At 41.1% G+C, this 26,693-nt stretch overlaps 1 protein-coding gene across 7 annotated transcripts in view; it reads right to left on the reverse strand.

Moving 5' to 3' along the window:
* Positions 1-4,301: 4,301 nt before the first annotated feature.
* Positions 4,302-26,693, reverse strand: part of LOC139420425 (rho GTPase-activating protein 12-like) — a 100,806-nt gene continuing 78,414 nt past the window's right edge. For 3 of the 7 annotated variants that reach the window (XM_071170539.1, XM_071170543.1, XM_071170545.1), the window contains 12 exons: positions 26,472-26,549; positions 16,841-16,902; positions 15,299-15,380; positions 14,799-14,927; positions 13,802-14,005; positions 13,421-13,523; positions 13,176-13,295; positions 12,942-13,040; positions 12,652-12,729; positions 12,322-12,456; positions 8,852-8,957; positions 4,302-8,522 (listed from right to left, as the gene is read on the reverse strand). In XM_071170539.1, coding sequence (XP_071026640.1) covers positions 8,348-8,522; positions 8,852-8,957; positions 12,322-12,456; positions 12,652-12,729; positions 12,942-13,040; positions 13,176-13,295; positions 13,421-13,523; positions 13,802-14,005; positions 14,799-14,927; positions 15,299-15,380; positions 16,841-16,902; positions 26,472-26,549 — 1,371 coding nt within the window. In that variant the 3' untranslated portion in view covers positions 4,302-8,347. The remainder of the gene's footprint in view (positions 8,523-8,851; positions 8,958-12,321; positions 12,457-12,651; positions 12,730-12,941; positions 13,041-13,175; positions 13,296-13,420; positions 13,524-13,801; positions 14,006-14,798; positions 14,928-15,298; positions 15,381-16,840; positions 16,903-26,471; positions 26,550-26,693) is intronic. The other 4 variants (XM_071170540.1, XM_071170544.1, XM_071170541.1 and 1 more) reach the window with 3 other exon arrangements.

The raw sequence follows: 26,693 nt of genomic DNA on the forward strand, positions 1-26,693 counted from the left end.
GGCTAAAAAAAGGGAAGCACAGACGAGAGCTGCCCAGTGACACAAGCCTACCAGACGAGCTAAACCACTTCTATGCTTGCATCGAGGCAAATAACACTGAAACATGCATGAGCGCATCAGCTGTTCTGGACGACTGTGTGATCACGCTCTCCGCAGCCGATGTGAGTAAGACCTTTAAACAGGTCAACATTCACAAGGCCGCAAGGCCAGACGGATTACCATGACGTGTACTGTGAAAATGCGCTGACCAACTGGCAAATGTCTTCACTGACATTTTCGCCCTCACCCTGTCTGAGTCTATAATACCAACATGTTTTAAGCAGACCACCATAGTACTTGTGCCCAAGAACACTAAGGTAACCTGCCTAAATGACTACCGACCCATAGCACTCACGACTGAAGCCATGAAGTGCTTTGAAAGGCTGCTCATGGCTCATATCAACTCCATTGTCCCAGAAACCCTAGACCCACTGCAATTTGCATACAAATCCACAGATGATGCAATCTCTATTGCACTCCACACTGCCCTTTCCCACCTGGACAAAATAAACATCTATGTGAGAATGCTATTCATTGACTACAGCTCAGCGTTCAACACCATAGTGCCCTCAAAGCTAATCAATAAGCTAAGCACCCTGGGACTAAACATCTCCCTCTACAACTGGATCTTGGACTTCCTGACGGGCCACCCCCAGGTGGTAAGGGTAGGTAACAACACACCCGCCACACTGATCCTCAACACAGGGGCCCCTCAGGGATGCGTGCACAGTCCCCTTCTGTACTCCCTGTTCACTCATGACTGCACGGCCAGGCACGACTCCAACACCATCATTAAGTTTGCCGAAGACACGGCCTGATCACCGACAACGACAAGACTGCCTATAGGGAGGAGGTCAGAGACCTAGCCATGTGGTGCCAGGACAACAACGTCTCCCTCAACATGATCAAGACAAAGGAGATGATTGTGGACTACAGGAAAAAGAGGACAGAGCACGCCCCTATTATCTTCGATGGGGCTGTAGTGGAGCAGGTTGGGAGCTTCAAGTTCCATGGTGTCCACATCACCAACAAACTAACATGGTCCAAGCACACCAAGAAAGTCGTGACTGAGACTGAAAAGATTTGGCATGGGTCCTCAGATCCTCAAAAGGTACTGGTTGCATCACCGCCTGGTATGGCAACTGCTCGGCCTCCGACCGCAAGGCACTACAGAGAGTAGTGTGAATGGCCCAGTACATCACTGGGGCCAAGCTTCCTGAGGAAGGCCCTACAAATTGTTAAAGACCCCAGCCACCCTAGTCATAGACTGTTCTCTCTGCTTCCGCACAGCAAGCGGTACCGGAGCACCAGGTCTAGATCCAAGAGGCTTCTAAACAGCTTCTACCCCCAAGCCATAAGACTCCTGAACACCTAATCAAATGGCTACCCAGACTATTTGCATTGCCCCCCCTCTTTTACACTGCTGCTACTCTCTGTTGTTATCATCTATGCATAGTCACCTTAATAACTCTACCTACATGTACATATTACCTCAACTAACCGGTGCCCCCGCACATTGACTCTGTATCGGTACCCCCCTGTACATTGTCTCGTTATTGTTATTTTACTGCTGCTCTTTAATTACTTCTTACTTTTATTTCTTATCTGTATTTTTTTTTTAACTGCATTGTTGGTTAGGGGCTCGCTCGTAAGTAAGTATTTCACTATAAGGTTGTATTCGGCGCATGTGACTAATAACATTTGATTTGATTTGTGCATCAAAATAACCTGTCAAACCTTTTCCTAGGCCAAGATCCATCAATTACTGTGATGTAACTGAGTAACATTTTTTGTCTATAATATACACCTTTGGATGTTGTATGATCCATATTCAATGGTCAGCTCCACACAGTGATTTAGTTCATGCAGGAATTCACTGCCGGTCCAATCTGCCCTTGACAATAGTGCAGTCTACGAGCGAATAGTCTATGAGCTAAGAGAAGGTGGAATTTAAACCTATTTCATTGATGTTTGCGAGAGCCAGTGCACTCCACTTCAAGCTCGCCGCATGATCAAAGATTGAACACTTCCTAGTCGGTCTTTTGCAGGAAAACCCATTCACTTAAAGAAATAACTAATTTGCCGGAGTACTTCATTCAAAGTGATCCTTTTTGTAAATGTGTGGTCACAGAGTGTGGAAGCGGGAGAGAGAATTAGAAAGCGAGGTGCCGAAGGAAGTGTTTGCAATGCTATGTAAGCTTGTAAGTATTCCAAATGTCATCTGGCTTGTCACCGTTATTAACGAGGTTCAAGCGGCAGTGGTGGATCATTTTCTATGGAAATTCAATGCATTTTAAATAGCAGGCCAGGATTTACATAAGGTAATTGCAGAATGCTGTAAGTACCATAGTGGGGGCTCGTGACATAGATGTTTCTCTCTCTCTCCTTTCAGTAGTAATATTAAGTCTATTAAATAGGCAATAAATACAAGGCAGTCTGTATCAGTACCCCCTGACAAATAATACTAGATCTCCAGATATACATATATTTACCCTCAGCAGGCAGGCAGTGTAGTTCCTGGTAGGGCTATGACATTGTCTGATAGGCCTATGTCAGTATCTGGTAGGCCTATAGTAAAATAATGTCATCATCCAGACCTGGGCTACTGTGGTAGCCCCTGAGAAGGCTGGAGTTAGGTACTACACACAGGGATCTGGGGAAATTAAACACACTGACACATTGATGAGGCGCATAAAGATAGACTGTGGGGCTGGGAAGGAAAAACAAAATGGAGGAGATGGAGAGATGGTTGAGAAAGAAAGGGGCAGACTGCTGTGAGAAAAGATTGCCCAATTAATCTCTGTGAACTGTTCATTTTCCTCTCAGACAATTATTGAAATGCAACTCGTTTAATGATAGTACCTTTAAGTTATTGTCCTACACCCATAATCTATGTTATGTTTTCCATACATATTGGAATTACCAGCGCTAGTTAGCCTGAGGTAATAGCACCCGATTCCCTATGGGCCCTGGTCAAGAGGAGTACACTACAAGACCCAGCCGTATATCTGTCCAACGATGTCTCTCTACCAGACGATCTCAATACATTTTAATGCACGCTAGGACAAAAACTACACAGAGTCGTGCATGAGGGCCTCCACTGACCAAGGGGACTGGGTGATCTCGCCCTCTGAGTCCGACTTGTGTAAGGTTTTTAATCAGGTCAACACTCGTAAGGCTGCAGGGTCAGATGGATTTCCGGGACGTGTTCTCAGAGCATGCGCAGAACATGCTGGTAGGTATATTCACAGTCCTTTTCAAACTCTCCTTGTCCCAGTCTGTAATCCCTACGTGTCTCAAGCTGACCACCATCATTCCTGTTCCCAAGAACTCTAAAGCTACCTGCCACAATGACTAATGCCCTGTAGCACTCACATCTGTAATCATGAAGTGCTTTGAAAGGCTGGTTATGGCACACAACTCCATCATCCCAGAAACCCTAGACCCACTCCAATTTGCATACCGCTCCAACAGATCCAAAGACTGCGCAACCACAATTGCACTCCACACTGCCCTCGCCCACCTAGATACTAGGAATGCCCATGTGAGAATTATATTTATTGACAATGACTGCAGTTGCAAAAATCCAGGGGCATAGACTACTGCAACTAAATAAAATGATCACTTAGCACTAACTGTGTGTTGTCATTACAGGCCTCCAGCAGAAAATCTTTGGAAAAGACAGCCTGTATCCCCAAATGAGACCCTATTCTGTATATTACTTTGGACCAGAGCTCTATGGGGTTTGGTCAGAAGTAGCGCACTACATAGGGAACAGAGTCTCATTTGGGACTCAGACATAATGGTTATTAAATGTGTGATTCATGAGTCATGGTTAAATTATAATTGTGTGAAGTCCCATTAGCTGTCAATGAGATGTTCACTGTAGCATAGAGACAATTAGCTGCTGTTGATTGGGATGCTAATTGAGACGCCTAGAAAGCAGACTCACATGTTTCTTTATCGACTGATGTTCTGGTCAGAGCCGATATAGAAGGTCCACCTGCTGCTTTCAAACGTTCGTCGGGCATATTGTGTTTATTAGTCCAGTTCTGGCCCAGTTTACATGCAATGGATTTATTTAGCCTTTATACAGGTCGATCCCATTGAGGTAAGGAAAATCTCTTAGGAGGGAGACGTGTCCCAAGAAGGCAGAGAATCAGACATACTTGTTACGTATATGACTGTACAGTAGTGAGTTACTACTGTTATCCTTTGCCACCCTTAACAGAAAGTGAAAAAGTTACACTGTTGAGTCTGTCCCATTTAGTTGTTTTTTTTTATTAGACATAACAATGTCACAAACAGTAGTTGGTCTGAAAAGTACATTCAAAATGTGCAACTGACCATGCGCCAAAATCCAGATACACTTTCAAAACCACTTCCTCTTTTGTAAGGATCAATACTGTATGTATTCTTGTGGACAATTCAGATTTACAAAATCATGTGGCACTATTTCACTTGAACCAACCACTCACCATCAAAGCATACATACTTGAATTACTATAAGGGACTTTGAACAATGACCATTTTTTAATGTAGGTTGCTGTACATAATATTCAGAGACTTTTTTTGCGTTCTACCTTCAAATGCAATCAATTTTAATTTAATGTAATACTATTTTTCCAGTATAATTTTCTCTCTAGTCCCAGTCCAGTTCATATTAGCTTAGGTAAGCAGAGGGATTATAAAGCAGGCCTAAATAGGGAATAGAGTGCCATTTGGGATGCAAAAATGTATCTGAAAAAGTAATGCTAGGGGTGACTGCTATTCCCTGGCATCCTCATCTCTCTTATCCTGTTTGCAGTAACTCCATGACACAAGAGAAGAAAGGAAGAGAGGGAGAAAGGGAGAGAATCGCCACTCAACACTTTTACTTACATGTCCACTTTACAAATATGAAGGCCTGTCACTAGCAGAGGCCTACCATACCAAGCACATTAGACTTCACAATGTCACACATCTGTACACATTAGGGAAGATCTTAGGCTACACCCTAAATGGTTCCCTATTCCCTCTATAATGCACTACATTTGATCTGATCAGATCCATTTGGGACCCGGGCAAAAGTAGTGCACTACATAGGGAATAGGATGCCATTTGGGACACAACGAGTCTTCAGCTTATTGTTCATCATAACATAAAGCAGTTTATTTACTGTTTAAGCCCAACAAACACAGGTTTGTTTGGATGTTTCCCAAAGCCAGTCATGTGATATACTGACCACTGTTGATGATTTCACTGAGGTCAAAGGGTAGATCTGCCAGTTCATTTCCCGAGAATGAATTTTATGGTGAATTATTTTGTCATTATAAAAGTAGGGGAAATATAAGCAATACATATGAGTAATGTCCCATCCAGTTGATCCAGGGGTCCCCTCCAAGGGACCCCATATTTAATACTGATTCTGTATTCATCCATGACACTGGGGCTTTATGCTGCACATACAATAACATCATAGAAGTCAGAGGTAGGGGCTGTGGCGGTCATGAAATTTTGTCAGCCGGTTATTATCAAGCAAAAGACTGCCCCGTCTCATGGTAATTGACCGGTAATTAACATACAACTCAATTAGCATCTCCAGGCCTCCAGCCTACAAGCCGCTGGCTAATGCATGCCTTTGGAACATCGACACTTAAAAAAAGCCTAATAGATACATTTAATATACACCATCACAAATTCATTATTTAATTTAGTCAAGTCTAAAGAAATATATGTAGAAAATATATTTTAGTTATCTGGCTATGCTCTATGACATAGGCTGTAGGCTTGTCCAATTAGCTGACAATATATGGTTATAAGTCCCATGCTATTATTTTATTTGATTGTATAGTAAGAAGAGTATAATTGAACTTAGCTGAATAAAATAGAATGAATATATTTCACATTACGGCGCGAGTGCGCATATGAAATGTCTATGTTGAGCATAAAAGTGATCATTTGAAACTGGTCCTATATGCTAGATTTAGAGTTATTTGGCAAATTTAACTGTGAATGATACAAACCTTAGAATGACTTAGAAATCAAAACATGTATGGGCTGCATGACGCGACTAATTGATGATTGATGATTGGAGAAAAGCTTGCTCTGTTCCTTGCCTCAGACTGCACAGCTGTTCTCCCATCAAGTGCTTATATTTTCACCCATCAGACTATTTCTCAGTTTAATCTTGTCTTGACCAATATGTCAAATTAGTTCCGATTTAGAATGGCCCATTATTAAATGGGCAGGAACAGGAACAGGGGGAAAAAAGACATGTCATCATCTGTACGCACTTGAACAGCGGAGGCAGCGCGCTTTCCCGACGGTCCGTTTTGTAGGCTACTTCGGTTTTTATAGCGGAATTGTGCTTAATATGAGCAGCTGAGAAACAAATAAAAACACTTATTCCTCTACACGCATCAACCACTGTTTGAGGAGCATGCTCTCGCTGCCCGATAGGTGACATTCCGCCCAAACACTGTATGGCATTGGGTCTCCAACCTTGTTCCTACAACTACCTAGTGATTTGGTAAACCAAGTGAAATCTGTTCGGGAACATCGCAACGAAACATATTTCCCTAAACTGTCTGCGCGCTCGAGAAATTAATAAAGAAGAGAGAGGAGATGGAAATGCATGGTGGTGAGATATTCTGTATAGCTAAAGGTAATGTGTCACCCAATGAATTATGAAATATTTGTTTAAAAAAAATCCCTATTACTAGGCTATTCAAAATCAAATACAAAATCAATAATTGTAGGCTAAACCGCCCTGCCCAATCAATGAACCAACACGTTCTCTCCCAGACTCATGGATATACATGTTGGGAGCTTAGCATTAGGTAACCAGTCCTATTTAGTATACATAATAGTACAGTCCACACTCAAAAGGCTAGACCAATTATGTACCAAATACATCTTAAATCACTTTTGTTTTATGTTTTTCTGCCATGGTAATATGTGGTAGGCTATGAATTGTATAACAGCAGAATCATCATTTTTATTCAGCTAATTTTGGGGGGCTTGGGCTCATTAGAATATGCATAAGCTCTAATATGCATATGGAGGTTTAGAATGAATCATTACCTTTGAAAGCGGTGGCCATTTCGTTGTGTTAAGCTTTGAAACAACATCCAAACCAACCATGTTCTACAATGTTTCAACCGGCTGTTGAACTTCTTTCTTCAAATTGATCATCACAGTGAGGTGAGTTTTACACTGTATAGGCCTGCTGTTTTGATGATAAGTGTTTGATGTGATATTTAAATGTAATTTGCATTAAGGTCAGAGTGGTTAGAGGGACAATAGAGCCCAGAGTACCAGGCCATTAGGACCAGATGGTAGTTAGCAAGTTGGGTACTACCAAAGCATGTCCAGAGTGCACAAAAGGAGATTACTGTGACTCAATTGTCACGTGGAATTTTACTGTGGTCATGACTCATGACTGCAGGTGTGGCAGTAATATGGTCACCACAACATGGTCAATGTTCCACAAAACTGAGAATATACAGTTCAGAGGTTAAGCGTAATATTTTTTCCAACACAAAGCAATGAGAGTAGTCTTAATACACACAACCAAGCTTAGTCTTTGCTATAACACATGGTAGTAGCAGGATATGGGCTTCCATTGATTTGACATTGAGGGAGAGACCACCCAGCCATTCATTCAGTGGGTAGTTGTTGCTGTTTGAATGATCTGGAGTGGGCTGTGCCCGGCTGATGTGTCTCGACGTCATCAGAGAAAGGAGGAAGTCACTCCGGCGGGCCACATGAATGTATCCCATAATACTCTTCTTCAGTTCCACTCCAGTTCAAAACAATGAACGTCTTATTCACCAAGCTCTTGTTGTATGTTGTCTGTTCTTAATGCTGGCCATAGGAATCCAGTGTAAAACAGTTATACCCTGAATACTCAAATCCACTGGATCACATCACATCAAGGGAGATCCATCCACGCCATTCACACTGCACTCCGTCCATTGTCACGGCAATGACGACACGATCCGGCCAGCTCACCAACCAACAAACCAACCAATCAACACCCTCCTCCTGAAGCAATGGATCCGCCCTGCTACTCACAGCAGGCATTGTAACCAAAGTGAATGAAATCTGTATTTATTTACATCATACTTAGCTCTCTCAAAAGGGTAAGTGCAAAGTCGTTCACTAGCTTCCTTTATTAATCTTTTTATCAAATGAACAATAATTACATTTTTGTTTTTCTTTCTTTAAATTGCTTGGTCCACAGCAGCAATGTTTGAGTCACAAAAATAAGCAGTGTTGGGTTCGACCAGTCACCAGACCATCCTCTTCATCAGGTGTTTCTTTTCTACCTTCCGAAGATGTTCTCATACTCCAGTAAGATGAGCTCAACAATCTGGTTCTGATATACCATGTGAACAGCGATGTTCCCGGTCTCGGTCTCAGGTCTGAGCAGGGTAGGGCCGAAGACGATCGCTACGCTCTGGGTCGTCATTCGGTTGGCCTCTCCATGGTCAATCACCCTGGAGAGACAGGAAGGAGAGGACAGAGTGAGATACAGGGACGGACTAGAAGGAGTAACCAGGCCATTGGGCTAAAGATGGACCAACACATCTGACATGTTCTCGAACTGCCCTTTGATCCGTTATGGTGAGATAGGCCTATCAATTAGGAAACACAATACATATGTTGGTTGGTCAACAAAGGGTTCAGGTACACGCTGGAGACAGAACTTTACATCTATTATGTAAGCTACTGCTAGTATTCGAAAAACATCACATGCAAAATGCGCTAAAAATACTTTGGGTAATATCGCAGCCTCGCCCAAAATGTAGCATGCTTTTTGCTTTACCTTCTGAGATGTTTGAAGAGGCATTGCATTGTGTCGTGATTCGGTTTTGGCAACTGCTTGATTAAGTCTTTTATTAAGTTTACTCGCTGCTTGTAATCCGAGCATTCTGGAAGAGAGAGAAAGGTAAAACGACACCATTAGTTTCACTGCATAAGGAAAAACACATCATTTACATCAGGGATCATTAACTAGACTTTTTCTTGACTGGATGGTCAGGGGGCTAGAACATAAATGACAAATCATTGTTAGACTTCAAATTGACTGCAAGAATCATAAACGGATAACATTTGACTAAAACAATCATTTTAAACCTTGCTTACATTTGTAAACGATCACAATTGCAGTACCAGTCAGAAGTTTGGACACACCTACTCATTCCAGGGCTTTTCTTTATTTTGGACTATTTTCTACATTGTAGAAATCATGTAGTAACCAAAAATGTATTAAACCAAATCAAAATATATTTCATATTTGAGAGTCTTCAAAGTAGCCACCTTTTGCCTTGACAGCTTTGCACACTCTTGGCATTCTCAAGCAGCTTCATGAGGTATTCACCTGGAATGCATTTCAATTAACAGGTGTGTCTGGTTAAAAGTTAATGTGTGGAATTTCTTTCCTTCTTAATGCATTTGTGACAATCAGTTATGGTGTGACAAGGTATGGGTTGGTATAAAAAAGATAGCCCTATTTGGTAAAACACCAAGTCTATATTATGGCAAGAACAGCTCAATTAAGAAAAAAGAAACAACAGTCTATCATTACTTTAAGACATGAAGGTCAGTCAATCCAGAACATTTCAAGAACTTTGAACGTTTCTTCAAGTGCAGTCGCAAAAACCATTAAGCGCTATGATGAAACTGGCTCTCATGAGGACTGCCACAGGAAAGGAAGATCCAGAGTTACCTCTGCTACAGAGGATAAGTTCATTAGAGTTAACTGCACCTCAGATTGCAGCCCAAATAAATGCTTCACAGAGTTCAAAGTAACAGACACATCTCAACATCAACTGTTCAGAGGAGACTGCGTGAATCAAGCCTTCATGGTCGAATTGCTACAAAGAAACCACTACTAAAGGACACCAATAATAAGAAGAGACTTGCTTGGGCCAAGAAACATGAGCAATGGACATTAGACCGGTGGAAATCTGTCCTTTAGTCTGTTGAGTCCAATTTGATGATATTTGGTTCAAACCGCCGTGTCGTTGTGAGACGCAGCGTAAGTGAACGGATGATCTCCTCGTGTGGTTCCCACCGTGAAGCATGGAGGAGGTGTGACGGTGCATTAATGGTGACACTGTCAGTGATTTATTTAGAATTCAAGGCACACTTAACAAGCATGGCTACCACAGCATTCTGCAGCAATATGCCATCCCTTTTGGTTTTCGCTTAGTGGGACTATCATTTGTTTGTCAACAGGACAATGACCCAAAACACACCTCCAGGCTGTGTAAGGGCTATTTGACCAAGAAGGAGAGTGATGGAGTGCTGCATCAGATGACCTGGCCTCTACAATTACCCGACCTCCACCCAATTGAGATGGTTTGGGATGAGTTGGACTGCAGAGTGAAGGAAAGTCAACAAGTTCTCAGCATATGTGGGAACTCCTTTAAGACTGTTGGAAAACCATTCCAGGGTACCTGGTTAACAGAATATCAAGAGTGTGCAAAGCTGTTATCAAGGCAAAGGGTGACCACTTTGAATAATTTAAAATATATTTTCATTTGCTTAACACTTTTAACACTTTGTTGGTTACTACATGATTCCATGTGTTATTTCATAGTTTTGATGTCTTCACTATTATTCTATAATGTAGAAAATAGTCAAAAATAAAGCAAAACCCTTGAATGAGTAGGTGTGTCCAAACTTTTGACTGGTACTGTATCTCTCCATTATAAAACTGGTTGTTTGGACCCTGGATGCTGATTGGACAAGCAGCGTTCCTAGTCCTGTTGTAAAGGCCATCACAGGCACACTAGGCCTGCTTACAGTTCCATCTGACAATTATCACTGCATCCCATAATAATATCATGCCCATGTTTCTGTATGAATCATCTCTTGTGTTGATCTCAACTCGCAAATGATTTCCCCTTGCTTCCAGCCTAACATTTAGGTTGGTACAGCAGGGGTTAATATAAGCCTCGCTGTCTCCCTGTCCGACCACAGAAACAATGTTTCACTTTGGAATTTCCATCTCTGTACCATAGGAGAGTGATCTTCATTATCCTGGACATATCCAAGTAAATGCAAATAGGAAAAAAAAGTTCAAACAAACTAAAATGCAGCTCGTGTGCTGTCATTCCAGGTTCAATGTTTGGCGTGACTCAGTTAGCTGAAGTTGGCTAGTGACAATAACGTTACCCAGCCTGCATAGCAAACATTTTGTTTAGAACGGACAACATGTCTGTAGCAACATGACCAAAACAACTAACAACTAATGAAACTGTTTAATTCATTGTTATTTGAATATGTTGGTAACAGTTTTGTAAAACCAATAAAGTATCATGAATACAGACAGTCACAGGTAAATAAAACAATGCTGTTTACTTGTGACTGTACTCATGATACAGCACTGCCTCTTGTGCCTTGTTGCTTAATTGTGCGTGGGTATCCTTTCCAAAATTAAAATCACTTGGAGCTGATTTGCTGGTGTTTTTTTACCGTCTTTGAACCCTGATTTACATTATCCTAATTGAATAGGGTGAATTCAAATGATAAGGGCGCCGTCTTGTGGACACATTTCAAACAGCAAATATTTGGAATCACTTAAACCAAGTGGTAAATTGAGCGTGAAGTCAACATCTTAATGGACATTGTCTTTAGGTGAACCATCAAACCTTAATGTAACTATTAGAAACAGTGGCTCAGTAGGACAAGCACACAGTAAAGTACAGGGTTATACAACATAGTAAAGTGCAGGGTTATACAACACAGTAAAGTACAGGGTTATACAACACAGTAAAGTGCAGGGTTATACAACACAGTAAAGTGCAGGGTTATACAACACAGTAAAGTGCAGGGTTATACAACACAGTAAAGTACAGGGTTATACAACACAGTAAAGTGCAGGGTTATACAACACAGTAAAGTGCAGGGTTATACAACACAGTAAAGTGCAGGGTTATACAACACAGTAAAGTGCAGGGTTGTACAACACAGTAAAGTACAGGGTTATACAACACAGTAAAGTGCAGGGTTATACAACACAGTAAAGTACAGGGTTATACAACACAGTAAAGTGCAGGGTTATACAACACAGTAAAGTACAGGGTTATACAACACAGTAAAGTGCAGGGTTATACAACACAGTAAAGTACAGGGTTATACAACACAGTAAAGTGCAGGGTTATACAACACAGTAAAGTACAGGGTTATACAACACAGTAAAGTGCAGGGTTATACAACACAGTAAAGTACAGGGTTAGACAACATAGTAAAGTGCGCTACAGTGTAGTTAAGTGTGTTACTACTCACTGATGGCGTTGATAAAGTCGTTGAAGGAGTCGTAGGTGAAGAGTGGTTCAGGCAGCTCTCTGAAGAACATCTTCAGGGCTCCCGTGGTGACGTGGATGTCCTCCCACTTACTGTCCTCCAGTTCTAACTGTTCATCTAGGATATAGAGACACAGCTTTTAAGACAAGAGATCATGGTCTGTTCAAGAATTGAGAGTCACAACACAAGTTAATGTTGGACTGACTGACACCCAAACCTCTTTACAAAATGACTATATCTCCAGTACCCATGTCACTAACCATGTACCAAAGCTAGTGGAAAAAGCTATAACATAGCTATAACAAGCCCTACCGTGATTCACAGCGAAGCGCAGCTTCTGTATCACAGCTAGATTCCCACTCACTCTGTATATGCCATCTATACTCAGACCTGAGAGGAGAGGAGAGAAGAGAGAGAAAGAGAAAGAGAGGGGAGAGAGGGGGGAGAGAGAGAGAGAGGCATTATAACTCGTGTTTGTGACTCAGCACACAATCATCATTACAAAAATCTTGACATCTCATCTCTGAAAAAATTCTAATCATAACTCAAAAGACAGAGAGAGGGAACAGATAAAGGAACAGAGATGTATGGCTCGTTCGTACCTGTGGTCTCCACGTGGTCGATGCACGTGGTGACAAAGTTGGGCACTGACGTGTTCTCCCTCTGACACAGGCTGCTCAGACTGCAGCCAAACACCTGGTCTGAGAAACAACACAGAGAGACGTCAACTTACAATGTTTCGTTACCAAGGGGTTTATCACTGCGTTTAGCTTCCTCTAGTTGAGGACAGCAGTAGGTCCATTCTCGGGAACCCATAACCAAATCTCCATCCACACCTTTAATGTATCCCTTGTCCTTGACGGCCTGGTAGGTGGGTCGGCGGGTCAGGAACTTCTTCAGCTTCACTCTAGTCTTTTTCTGGTCAGTGGAGTCCATACTTATAGACGTCTTCATCGCTGAAACCACATGGAAGGAAAAATGTCTAAACAGGTACCAAGAGGGCATTTGGTGACAATACCTTCTAAGATCACTAAAAAACACGCACAAACACACCCTCTCACAGCGTATTTAGTCAAGGCACCTCTGTTTTTCTTGGAGTCTCGGTGGTCCTTCTCCTTGTCTTGTTTCTCTGCCCCGGGGGACTCAGGCATGTCCTCCTCTATGGCCTCATCTGACTCCCATGCCTGTCCCCACACGCAAACGCACACACACACAACTTCCATTAGGGAAGTCAACCTGGACCAGTTCTACCCTCTATTGGAGGGATGCGGAACTGAACAGATAAAAATAAATGAATATTCAGAAGACCCTCATTACAGAGATTCTAGAGCGTCATTGGCTTGTACTATACTTTACTAGTCCCTCTGACGGACATCTAAACAGAGCAAGTTAGTGCAGGATTTGATTATGTTATAGGTGTGGTAGTTACTAAGCTCTGGACTGAAGAGAGAGGTCCGCTCACATGTGTGCTGATGGTGTCTGTCAGGGCTCGGTACCAGTCGTTGATGACGCTGTCAATCTCTGATTGGATCAGCAGCTCCGTCCCCTGACGGGTCTTCAGTTCAATAACGTGCTTCTTGCTGGACTTATCCTTGGATGCCCAATCAACTGACCCCCCTCTGAGATCCACAGTGAACTCCGGCTTCGACTGGTTACCCACAAACTTCTACAAGGAAATAATTCAACATTCAGACAAATCAGATGAGTTTCCAACTCAAGGATAGTAATAGTGGTAAATCTTTCATGAGTATTTTTCACACAGTTGTTATTTCAAGTTGCATTAAAAACAACCAAAGCAGTGTTACAAGTTACTGTGTTATAGTTACACGTCGTTATTAACCGCTACGTTGACTTGAAGATAAACCACGGGTGATCTTATTCACACCACTGTGTTGCAAGCTGAACATTTAGTACTGTACGGGGAAGTTCAACTGTTATCATTTTTTGTTGTTGTACTCAGTAGGTTAGTATTGTATGCATATCAACAACACCTCTATCTAGGCCAGTGGTTCCCAAACTGTGGGGCACAAAGGGGGGGGGGGGGGAGAGCTATTTATAACTTGTCTGAAATGTTCAGATTTACTAGCCCATGTCAGGTTAAGTTTTTTTAATTTCGTTTTTTTTTTGCCCATAGATAGTTTTTGTATCACTCAAATATCATATGAATACACATTAGACATGGCAAAATGTATAGAATTGCAAAAAAATAAGCTTTAAACCTGCAAAATGATCTCCACCAACAAGAGGGGTGTGAACAGTTTGTGTCATGAACAGTGATGGTGCCCATAGAAATAGGAGGGCGGGGGACCCAGAGGAAACGCATCCCCCTACATCCCTTGGTCAACCAATCAGGCTAGGTTATGAGTAGCAGGCAGGGGATAGGGCGAGGGGATAGTGTGAGCATGACGGACAGGCAGGGGGACAAATGGAACACATGCACAGGGACAGAGGAGACATACAGTGGCAGCTGGGGCACGCCCATGGACAGAGTGGACATAGGAGACAGCTGGGCAGGGCTTGACCGAACGCTTCCAGTTGGCCAGCAGAGTGAGCAGCAGCTCAGGGATGGAGCCACTACGGTAGTGCGGCTTTGGATGAGGAGAGGAAAATAATAGAGTAAGAGGAGAGGAGAAGGATGGCAAATGAGAAATATAGAGTCACAGACAGATGAAAGAAGAAGGGACAAGGGAAACAGAACAGATCGAAAGACCTATGGTGCACTAGCACTACTACTAAATGGAGATAGACAGCAAACCAGGTCGTTCTTAGGCACTAAAACTACCACCCTCTTCTTGAGGTGAAAAACTCCTGCAGGTTATTGGAAAAGTAGGGGAGGTATTCAGCTCTCATTTTTACATTTTTACATTTTAATTAACTGAAGTCAGCTGTACAAACTGTACAAACCACATTTGTTTTAACCCAAGGTGGTTCCTAACAAGGCGGCTGAGGGGGTACGTACCCAGCTGGTGCCACTCCCCTGTCCTTTAGCGAAGAGCAGTGAGGAGCCCTGGAGTACTGTCCACGAAGATGTCCAGTTCTTCCTGTTAGAACCACGTCACAACACAACCATTTATCAACCATAAACCACGTCACATCTATTTAAATCAACCATCACAATACAACCCTTTATAAAACCATCAACCATGTCAAAACACAACCATTTATCAACCATAAACCACGTCACATCTATCTAAATCAACCATCACAATACAACCCTTTATAAAACCATCAACCATGTCAGAACACAACCATAAACCACATCACATCTATCTAAATCAACCATCACAATACAACCCTTTATAAAACCATCAACCATGTCAAAACACAACCATTTATCAACCATAAACCACGTCACATTTATTTACCATCACAACACAACCCTTTGTAAACCACGTCACAACACAACCATTTATCAACCAGTCCCAACTAGTGTTGCAAAGCTACCGGAATCATTTTGGTAATTAACAAAAAATATATGATAATCTATCGTAACGTTGGCAATGTTAACTTGAATAACTTAGGCCGTCACTGTAAATGAGAATTTGTTCTTAACTGACTTGCCTAGTTAAATCAAGGTTAAATAAAAACATTTAAAGACCTAATTAAGTTTGGGTTTCCTCTCTCCCTTTTCTTAGACAAGTAAGGCAAGGCCTGTTTTCTCATGTCCTAACTCTGCTGCTGCCTCCGCCGCATTGTTCTCAACACCATTATGTTGCTTAACTTTGCCATTATGCACATAGCCACATGGTCTAGGAAAAGGTGCCAATTCAACAGCACACTGATGTGTTTCAGAACCGCGGACAGCGACCACTATCCAACGTGGGAGAAAGCGCATTCGTTATAAAATATTTTTGTGTTTCACCATTGTTATTACGTAATATAAACATACACAATTTAAGTCGCACATATCTTACAGATGGACTGCGCCATCCCCACAGCCTCCACAATGGACCAGTCCACTCAGATAGGCGCAAATCACACCATTGTACACCATTATTATTAGCATTCTTTTGCTACTGCTCGACTATAGAAATCTCGGTCAACCAACAGCCTATCGACCAAACAATCGTCCAGTTGACTAAATGAGGCCAGCCCTAATATTCAGGATGCTTTACCATTTTGTCATTGTATTTTATTTATTTTTTAAATCATCTTTAAATATTTTACACAGAGGGCCAGATATTACTACAGACACCTGTGATAATCTAAATGACCCAAAACAGCCCCTAGATGTCTTGTTATTGAATGTCATCTATCTTTGAAAGATAACAAAAATCTGATAGTTTACCGGCAAACGTAAAACATTTCCAGTGAGATACCCTACTTTTGCAACTCTAGCTCCAACACAAGCATTTATCAACCATCAGTCTGTCCATTATATCAACAAAGAATCAATGGCATTGTTTTGTTTGTCTGTATGATGCTGTATTGTCCTCTTACTTCCACATAAGATAACGACAATGTTTTCTAATCTATATGATCTTTGTACAGTATGTTTTACCTGACTTTCTTGCCATTCTCAGTGATTTTGGTGACGTTGAGGACTCCACACTTCTCAGAGGGCTGTGGAGGGAGACAGACAGGAGACATTAACACAGTCAGACTGGCATGCCTAGTTAAATAGATATATTTTTTTAAAGACCCAAGAAGTACACACACACACACACACACCACAAACACCCACCCACCCTCACAGCAGGGGAGAAGGAAAACACAGCCAGCGGCCGTGAGATACAGAAAAAAGATTAGAACAACATAATGAGGCTCATGACTTGAGCACACACTAACACACACACACACGTACACACACAATGACAGACACACACACACAAAAAGAAGAAACAGGGCAGTAAAGGGTGTGATGCCCATGCAAACAGACATGTTACATTGTACCACCGATAGGCTGTGCTACAACACAGGCGCACAATCTATTGATTCAAACGGTTCGTTATCAATGGTCCCACAAGGTGAAAGACAATACCGTAACAGAGAAACACAACATAAACTAAAAAGGAGACTGGACAGTAGAAAAGGATGTTGGCCACGGTAGCAGATAGAGACAGAAAGAACACATGCAGGAGAGAAAGAGAGAGGTTTGGGCGATATACTGTTTATACCGGGGTATTTCAAATTACCGACGATATGATTTAATACCGTTAAATGTACAGTTGAAGTTGGAAGTTTACATACACCTTAGTCAAATACATTTAAACTTCACAATGACTGACATTTAATCCTAGTACAAATGCCCTCTCTTAGGTCAGTTAGGATCACCACTTTATTTAAAGAATGTGAAATGTCAGAATAATAGTAGAGAGAATTATTTATTTCAGCTTTTATTTATTTCATCAAATTCCCAGTGGGTCAGAAGTTCACATACACTCAATTAGTATTTGGTAGCATTGCCTTTAAATTGTTTAACTTGGGTCAAACATTTCTGGTAGCCTTCCACAAGCTTCCCACAATAAGTTGGGTGAATTTTGTCACATTCCTCCTGACAGTGCTGGTGCAACAGTCACATGTGTAGGCCTCCTTGCTCGCACACACTTTTTCAGTTCTGGCCACAAATGTTCTTGAGGTTAGGGTGTTGTGATAGCCACTCCAATACCTTGACTTTGTTGTCCTTAAGCCATTTTGCCACAATTTTAGCAGTATGTTTAGGGTCATTGTCCATTTGCAAGACCCATTTACAACCAAGCTTTAACTTCCTGACTGATGTCTTGAGATGTTGCTTCAATATATCCACATCATTTAACTGCCTCATGATGCCATCTACTTTGTGAAGTGCACCAGTCCCTCCTGCAGAAAAGCATCCCCACAACATGATGCTGCCACCCCCGTGCTTCACGGTTGGGATGGTGTTATTCGACTTGCAAGCATTCCCCTTTTCCTCAAAACATAACGATGGTCATTATGGCCAAACATTTTATTTTAAACATATTATTATAACATATCTATTTTTGTTTCATCAGACCAGAGGACATTTCTCCAAAAAGTACTATTTTTCTCCCCATGTGCAATTGCAAACCGTAGTCTGGTTTTTTTTGAGCAGTGGCTTCTTCCTTGCTGGGTGGCCTTTCAGGTTATGTCGATATAGGATTCGTTTTTACTGTGGATATAAATACTTTTGTACCCGTTTCCTCCAGCAACTTCACAAGGTCCTTTGCCATTGTTCTGGGATTGATTTGCAATCCCGCACCAAAGTACGTTCATCTCTAGGAGACCGAACGCATCTCCTTCCTGAGTGGTATGACGGCTGCGTGGTACCTTCAGGAGTTTGGAAAATGGTCCCAAGGATGAACCAAAAATTCTGAGGTCTTGGCTGATTTCTTTTGAATTTCCCATGATGGTCAAGCAAAGAGGCACTGAGTTTGAAGGTAGGCCTTGAAATATATCCACAGGTACACCTCCAATTGACTCAAATGATGTCAATTAGCCTATCAGAAGCTTCTAAAGCCATGACATAATTTTTTGAATTTTCCAAGCTGTTTAAAGGCACAATCAACTTAGTGTATGTAAACTTCTGACCCACTAGAATTGTGATACAGTGAATTATAAGTGAAATAATCTGTCTGTAAACAATTGTTGGAAAAATTACTTGTCATGCACAAAGTAGATGTCCTAACCAACTTGCCAAAACTATAGTTTGTTTAAAAAAAATTGTGGAGTGGCTGAAAAACAAGTTTTAATGACTACAACCTAAGTGTATGTAAACTTCCGACTTCAACTGTATATTTATATTCGTAATGTTTTGTATACTTATATATATATTGAATAATAAAAATATAGGATTAGGGGCACCCCCACATTAAGTGGGTACGTGCTTTGCCACTGCTTATAACTATACTGAACAAAAATAAACTAATTTTACTCAGTTACAGTTCACAATTCAGTTCAGTCAATTGAAATAAATAAATTAGGCCCTAATCTATGGGTTCACATGACTGGGCAGGAGCGCAGCCATGGCTGGGCCTGGGAGGGCATAGGCCAACCTCCTTTGGGAGCCAGGCCCAACCACTGGGGAGCCAGGCCCAGCCAGTTGGACGTACTGACAGATTCTCTAAAATTATGTTGTTGGCAGCTTATGGTAGAGAAATTAACATTCAATTATCTGGCAACAGCTCTGGTGGACATTCCTGCAGTCAGCATGCCAATTGCACGCTCCCTCAAAACTTGGAGACATCTGCAGCATTGTGTTACATGACAGAACTGCACATTTTAGAGTGGCCTTTTATTGTCCCGAGCACAAGGTGCACCTGTGTAATGATCATGCTGTTTAATACATTTATTGATATGACACCTGTCAGATGGATGGATTATCTTGGGAAAGGAGAAAGGCTCACTAACAGGGACGTAAAAACCATTTGTGCACAAAATGAGAAAAATAAGCTTTTTGTGAGTGTGGAACCTTTCTGGGGTCTTTCATTTCTGCTCGTGAAACATGGGACCAAGCCTTTGCATGTTGCGTTCATATTTTTGTTCAGTATAAATACATCCTGCAATTCCAACCGCAAAATCTCTTTGCTTAGATTGTAAGCCTCAAAATACAACTTGCCTAGCTAACAGCTAAACGTTCGTTTTTGACTTAGTTAATTCTAATTATATTTCAGAGACTCCACATGTTGTCATGGAAAATGTGAATGTTATTTAACAGCAATAGACAAGAACAACACAAGATATTACATTAAATTGAAAATAAACAAATAAAATAAGAGTTACATATAGGAAAGACGCCAAGGGACAACAGAGATACTAGTTACGCACTTCATATACACAGTACAGTTAAATTAGGAGAGGAGCAGTGGGGGAAAAAACATACTGTAACATTTTTAAAGTTAAACTTGCTTTTGGCCTGAGTAACCTCTGCTTGTAGAGGATGCCACGGTGGCATGGCACTATACATAACTCAGAAACACATTCAATCTGTTTTTGGTTTAGGTACCGTGAAGAAACCCGTTAGTGGCGTGTCTGGTGGGGTATGTATGCCTGTTTGAAGTGTATGACAATAGATTACACAAGTGGTTTGGCATTTTTAACACACAAATATTTATTAAAATTACTACATGTAGTCAATTTCTCCTCATCCATGAAAGACTACCATGCATGCTGTTGATGTTAGTTATGTGTGTCCAGTTAAAGGCAAGGTGTGCTGCTTTTTTTTGCGCCAGCTGCAGCTTGGCTAGTTCTTTCTTTGCTGCAACTGACCATATTACCGGACAGTAAACAAGATGGGACAAGATCAAAGCCTGATCAACTAGTACAGTTGATATTGTCAATATGATTTGACCATGATAACTGACCATCCAATGTTACTCCTAGGAGTTCAGCTTCTTCAACGTGTTCAATGGTCACACCCTTTATAAACAACTCCAGTTGAGGTTTAGGTCTTAGAGAATGCTTTGAAACAAATTCTTCCTTGCTGAGTGGCCTTTCAGGTTATGTTGATATAGGACTCGTTTTACTGTGGATATAGATACTTTGTACACGTTTCCTCCAGCATCTCCACAAGGTCCTTTGCTGTTGTTCCGGGATTGATTTGCACTTTCCGCACCAAATTACATCTCTAGGAGACAGAATGCATCTCCTTCCTGAGCGGTATGATGGCTGCGTTGTCCATGGTGTTTATACTTGCAAACTATTGTTTGTACAGATGAACGTGGTACCTTCAGGCATTTGGAAATTTCTCCCAAGGATGAACCAGGTCTTGGCTGATTTCTTTTGATTCTCCCATGATGTCAAGCAAAGAGGCACTGAGTTTAAAGGTAGGCCTTGAAATACATCCACATGTACACCTCCAATTGACTCAAATTACGTCAATTAGCCTATCAGAAGCTTCTAAAGCCATGACATAATGTTCTGGAATTTTCCAAGCTGTTTAAAGGCACAGTCAACTTAGTGTATGTACATTTCTGACCCACTGGAATTGTGATACAGTAAATTATAGGTGAAATAATCTGTCTGTAAACAACTGTTGGAAAAATTACTTGTGTCATGCACAAAGTAGATGTCCCAACCGACTTGCCAAAACTATAGTTTGTTAACTAGAAATTCGTGGAGTGATTGAAAAACAAGTTTTAATGACTCCAACCTAAGTGTATGTAAACTTCCGACTTCAACTGTAAATGTCCTCTCACTGCCATCAAATTATTAGTACCTGTGGGAATTATGTTTTGCCACATTTAATTTGTTGCTTGACAGACTTTTCAAGGCACTTGCTGTGATTGGGTACCATAGCTTTCTGACTGACATGCCAGGGAATAGTAGTTTCAAGCTGAGAAATGACCCATTGGAGTCACATAAAATGAAGGCCATGGGATGCTCTGCCTGTGTGCTGCTGTTCTGGGCTGTGGTGTTAGAGTGCCATTCTCTTACAAGGTGTCTGCTAGCTCTTTCAGTGATGTAAACTCATGTATACAATGGCTTGTGAAAGTATTTACCCCCTTGGCATTTTTCCTATTTTTTTTGCCTTACAACCTGGAATTAAAAAGTATTTTTTGGGGGGTTTGTATCATTTGTATCACTACATAACATGCTTAACACTTTGAAGATGCTAAATATTTTTTTATTGTGAAACAAACAAGAAATAATACAAAAAATAGAAAACTTGAGAGTGCATAACTATTCAACCTTTTGCAGCAATTACAGCTGCAAGTCTCTTGGGGTTTGTCTCCATAAGCTTGACACATCTAGCCACTGGGATTTAGGGTCATTGTCCTGCTGGAAGGTGAACCTCTGACCCAGTCTCAAATCTCTGGAAGACAAACAGGTTTCCCTCAAGAATTTCCCTGTATTTGGTGCCATCCATCATTCCTTCAATTCTGACCAGTTTCCCAGTTCCTGCCGATGAAAAACATGGATGGTGTTCTCGGGGTGATGAGAGGTGTTGGGTTTGTGCCAGACATAGCGTTTTCCTTGATGGCCCAAAAGCTCAATTTTAGTCTCTTCTTACCAGAGTACCTTCTTCCATATGTTCAGGGACTCTCCCACAAGCCTTTTGATGAACACCAAACGTGTTTGATAAATTTTTTTATTTAAGCAATGGCTTTTTTCTGGCCCCTCTTCCGTAAAGCCCAGCTCTGTGGAGTGTACGGCTTAAAGTGGTCCTATGGACAGATACTCCAATCTCCGCTGTGGAGCTTTGCAGCTCCTTCAGCGTTATCTTTGGTCTCATAGTTGCCGCTCTGATTAATGCCCTCCTTGCCTGGTCCGTGAGTTTTGGTGGGCAGCCCTCTTTTGGCAGGTTTGTTGTGGTGCCATATTCTTTCAATTTTTTTTTTAAATAATGGATTTAATGGTGCTCTGTGGGATGTTCAAAGTTTAGGATATTTTTTTATAACCCAACCCTGATCTGTATTTCTCCACAACTTCGTCCCTGACCTGTTCGGAGAGCTCATTTGTCTTCATGGTGCCGCTCACTTCTTGGTGCCCCTTCCTTAGTAGTGTTGTAGAATCCAGGACCTTTCAGAAAAGGTGTATATATACTGAGATCATGTGACACTTCGATTTCACACAGGCAGACTTTATTTAACTCATTATGTGACTTCTGAAGTTAATTGGTTGCACCAGATCTTATTTAGGGGCTTCATAGCAATGAGGGTGAATACATATGCAAGCAGCACATTTTCTATTTTGGGGATTTTTTTTTAAACAAGATATTTTTTTCATTTCACTTCACCAATTTGGAATATTTTGTGTATGTCCATTACACGAAATCAAAATAAATATCCATTTAAATTATAGGTTGTAATGCAACAAAATAGTGCAAGGCACTGTATCGAGGACAAGTGCAGCTTCTAAGCCTTGAATCATTACGGTGTCATTGGTGTAGGTGAAGAGTCGATTATCAGGCTCTGTACATCAAATACCAAGATATATTGACATTTGGTGATTCTCTCTTTCTGACATGGCCAAAGTGCCTACATGAGGCAGAACACCAAGCAGCAGTATGCTCTCTTTAAAAAATAAAAAAATAATAATAATAAATAAATAAAAAAAATAATTAAAAAAAAAATATATATATAAGGTTAAAGAAAAAAATAAGGTTAAGGTAAAAAAATATATATATATATATTATATATATATGTATATATATATATATATATATATATATATATATATATATATATATATATATATAATAATAATATAATAATATATAATATATATATATAAATATATATATACACACACATATGTGTGTATATATATAATAATAAGATTTTGTTCTTAACTGACTTGCCTAGTTAAATAAAGGTAAAAAAAAATAATATATTATTATTTTTTAACCTTTATTTAACTAGGCAAGTCAGTTAAGAACAAAATCTGATTTTCAATGACGGCCTAGGAACAGTGGGTTAACTGTCTGTTCAGGGGCAGAACAACAGATTTGTACCTTGTCAGCTCGGGGGTTTGAACTTGCAGCAACCTTCCGGTTGCTAGTCCAACGCTCTAACACATAGGCTACCCTGCGAAAGGTCAGAGATTGTATTCTTGTCTCTAATTAGGGTATAATCAGCAAACAATGTCTCTGGATTTTCCCTCAGCAGCCTTTTCTTGTAAAGCTGTTTAGAATGTTCAGAGTTCTGTTCTGCTGGTGGATCAAATGGAATGGGCCAAGCTCCTCCTACTGTTGCCATTGTTATTTATCGAATTTGAGCGCTGAAGCATGCAACTTTTTAAATAGCGCACTTTTTAAAATGAAAATATAAAGCTATTAAATGTGTAATTTAGTGTAATTAACACTGTACACACAAATTACAATGTCCAGAACAATCCTCTCTCACCTTTATTTTCTTTTTTGTTTGTTAATGTTGGTTCGTTTCAATGCCGGTCTTCCCTTTAGAAATCCTCCATAAATCCTCCAAATCAATTCATTTGCTGTTGGTTTTATCCTCTATTTTCCCTCCTTCTCGTTGTCCCTATGTCCTAGTCCCTCAATCCTGTCTTGTTGCTTCTTGCTAGATGATCAAGACAACTTCAGGCTTGTTCACACTGCAGGCCGTAATACTCAAATCAGTTTTGTTTTTCAAATCCAATTTGTTCTACTGACTGTCGGTGGCGGTGCTTGTGCTTCGTATCACTCAGCAGTGATATAACAAGCTAAGCTGACAAGCTAATGCCTGCCATGGACGTTTCCCAGTTGCTTTGAATGTTCAAAATCATAGGTTAAGAACGCTTTAAAGCCTCAAAAGATAACATGACCCAACTTTCAAAACAAGTCCTTTTTGGCTAGCCGCAGCAATCAACTAGCTAGCTAGGTAGCTGTTCAGCTTTCTACAACATTCACTAATGCTGAATAACAGTCTAAAAACAACATGAGGGCAAATAAATCAGATTGACCATTCAGACACAAGTCACATGACCAGGAATCATATTTGTATCGGATTTCAAACCACCTACGAAGGTGGTATGAAATGTGGCGTGAAATATCTGATTCCATGTCCTTTTGGCTGTTCAGACTGTAGGAAAAACAACAGATTTGAATTAGATATGCAAATAAATAGGAATTGTGTCACTTCAAACTGCGACTGTGAACAAGGCTTTAGTAGACTAGTTGGCTTTCAGATCCATGTTGATCAATCTCAAAATCTTTTTCAAAATCAAACAATCTCCTCAAAGGAAAAACAGATGGAGAACACAGCACTGCGTTGAAACAACCAAACTGTTCACTAAAAACTAATTAATTTAACGACATGAAGCACATTTTAGGAGGAGCTCTCCCTAACTGCTGCTGTTCAGTTAGATGGTGATGTCACATTGGTGAGACATTGGGTGTGTTTGTAAATTCAATCTGGAGTGCCAGAGTGCTCTCTGGGTGTTTGTAAATTCAGAGCGTTGTCAGGTTGCCCATTTGTAGATTCAGAGCGTTTTGCTCTTGGAGCGCTCAGAGCGCACACTGGACGCTCTGGCCGAGGAGTAGGGTTGATCTGAGCGTTCTGGCAGTCAAGCACCCAAGCTAATTGGCTAATGTTGGCTAGTTTGCTAGCTGCTTCCAGACACAAATGAGAGAACACCTCACTCTGTCCATTTTACTCACCCTAGCAGAGCTGGTTAGGCTGTTCATGTTAACCAGAGATTTGGTGACTGTAACTGTGCTGCTGGCAACAATTTAATTGCGCTTTTTTGTTGACGGTTACCAACACCAGCCATTCAATGGGTGTTAAGCGTTTATAAATTCATCAATTATTCTGCACTCTGGCACACAGACGAGAGCACTCTGAAATCGGAGTAGATAGCCAGAGGGAATTTACAAACGCACCTGTTGTGTCAAGAGAGAGGAGACATAAAATATTAGATGGATGTTGCATGTTGTGGAGTCAAAGCCAGGGAATACTAACAGGAGTCAAAGTCAGGAGAACTGTGCTTGGGGGCTGTAGGGCCACACTCCTACACAATGACAGACAGAGTGATAAAGAACAAGGTCAACATGATGATGATGGAGACTAGACAAGGTAGGATGAAGAGAATGGTCAGATTAGGGTTAGTTGGTGAGAAAGAGAAAATGTATCAAGAATCTGGAGCAGAAATCTTCCATAATAGCTAGTGCAGGGGTGACAAACTCCTTCCACGGAGGGCCGAGTGTCTGCAGGTTTTTGTTTTTTTTACGATCAATTAAGCCCTAGACAACCAGGTGTGGGGAGTTCCTTACTAATTAGTGACCTTAATTCAACAATCAAGTATAAGGGAGTATGGAAAACCCGCAGACACTCGTCCCCCCTGTGGAATAGAGCTAGAGTGATGCACTGCACCCTAGGATACTTAAGGCAGATTACCTGACGTCAAACTGCCAATGGATTTGAACATGTTACGCCAACATACAACTAGGTTATTGTGAAGTGGTTGTGTCAACTAAAAATGATTTTTTTTTAGTTAGATTAAAGGCTTTGTTTCACTTTCAGGGTATAGTCAAAGGCATTCCTCTAAATGATTTGGTTTGACTCACAGACAGACAGAGATCAACATAGCATATTTGATTGAGTAAAGGAATTGATTCCGGATCAAGATCGAGTTAAGATTTTGCGAGGCAGCCTCATACGCCGCATTTCTGGCTTAAAATCAGCAAAATGATCATTTCCGCTCTGGATTGGTGGAGGCAGAGTAAGAGGGGAAGTGTGAGAGCGGGAGATACTAACTTTACCACGGTAAAGATTGCGACCAGATCTCCCCATGTGATGGCTCGATTCAAAGCGCCTGAGTTTTTTGAAAGAGAACTGGAACAGAACCACAAAGATCTGGGTCAAATACATCCGTCAAATATGTTGAACTGCTGAGGCTGCACTTGATTAACTTTCCCAGGTACAATGGACCCAACGGACTAGTCACAAGGAGAATGTTTGGAGAGCATGGTTTAGCCT

This window comes from Oncorhynchus clarkii, chromosome 11 (genome assembly GCF_045791955.1).
Source record: "Oncorhynchus clarkii lewisi isolate Uvic-CL-2024 chromosome 11, UVic_Ocla_1.0, whole genome shotgun sequence".
Taxonomy (NCBI): Eukaryota; Metazoa; Chordata; class Actinopteri; order Salmoniformes; family Salmonidae; genus Oncorhynchus; species Oncorhynchus clarkii.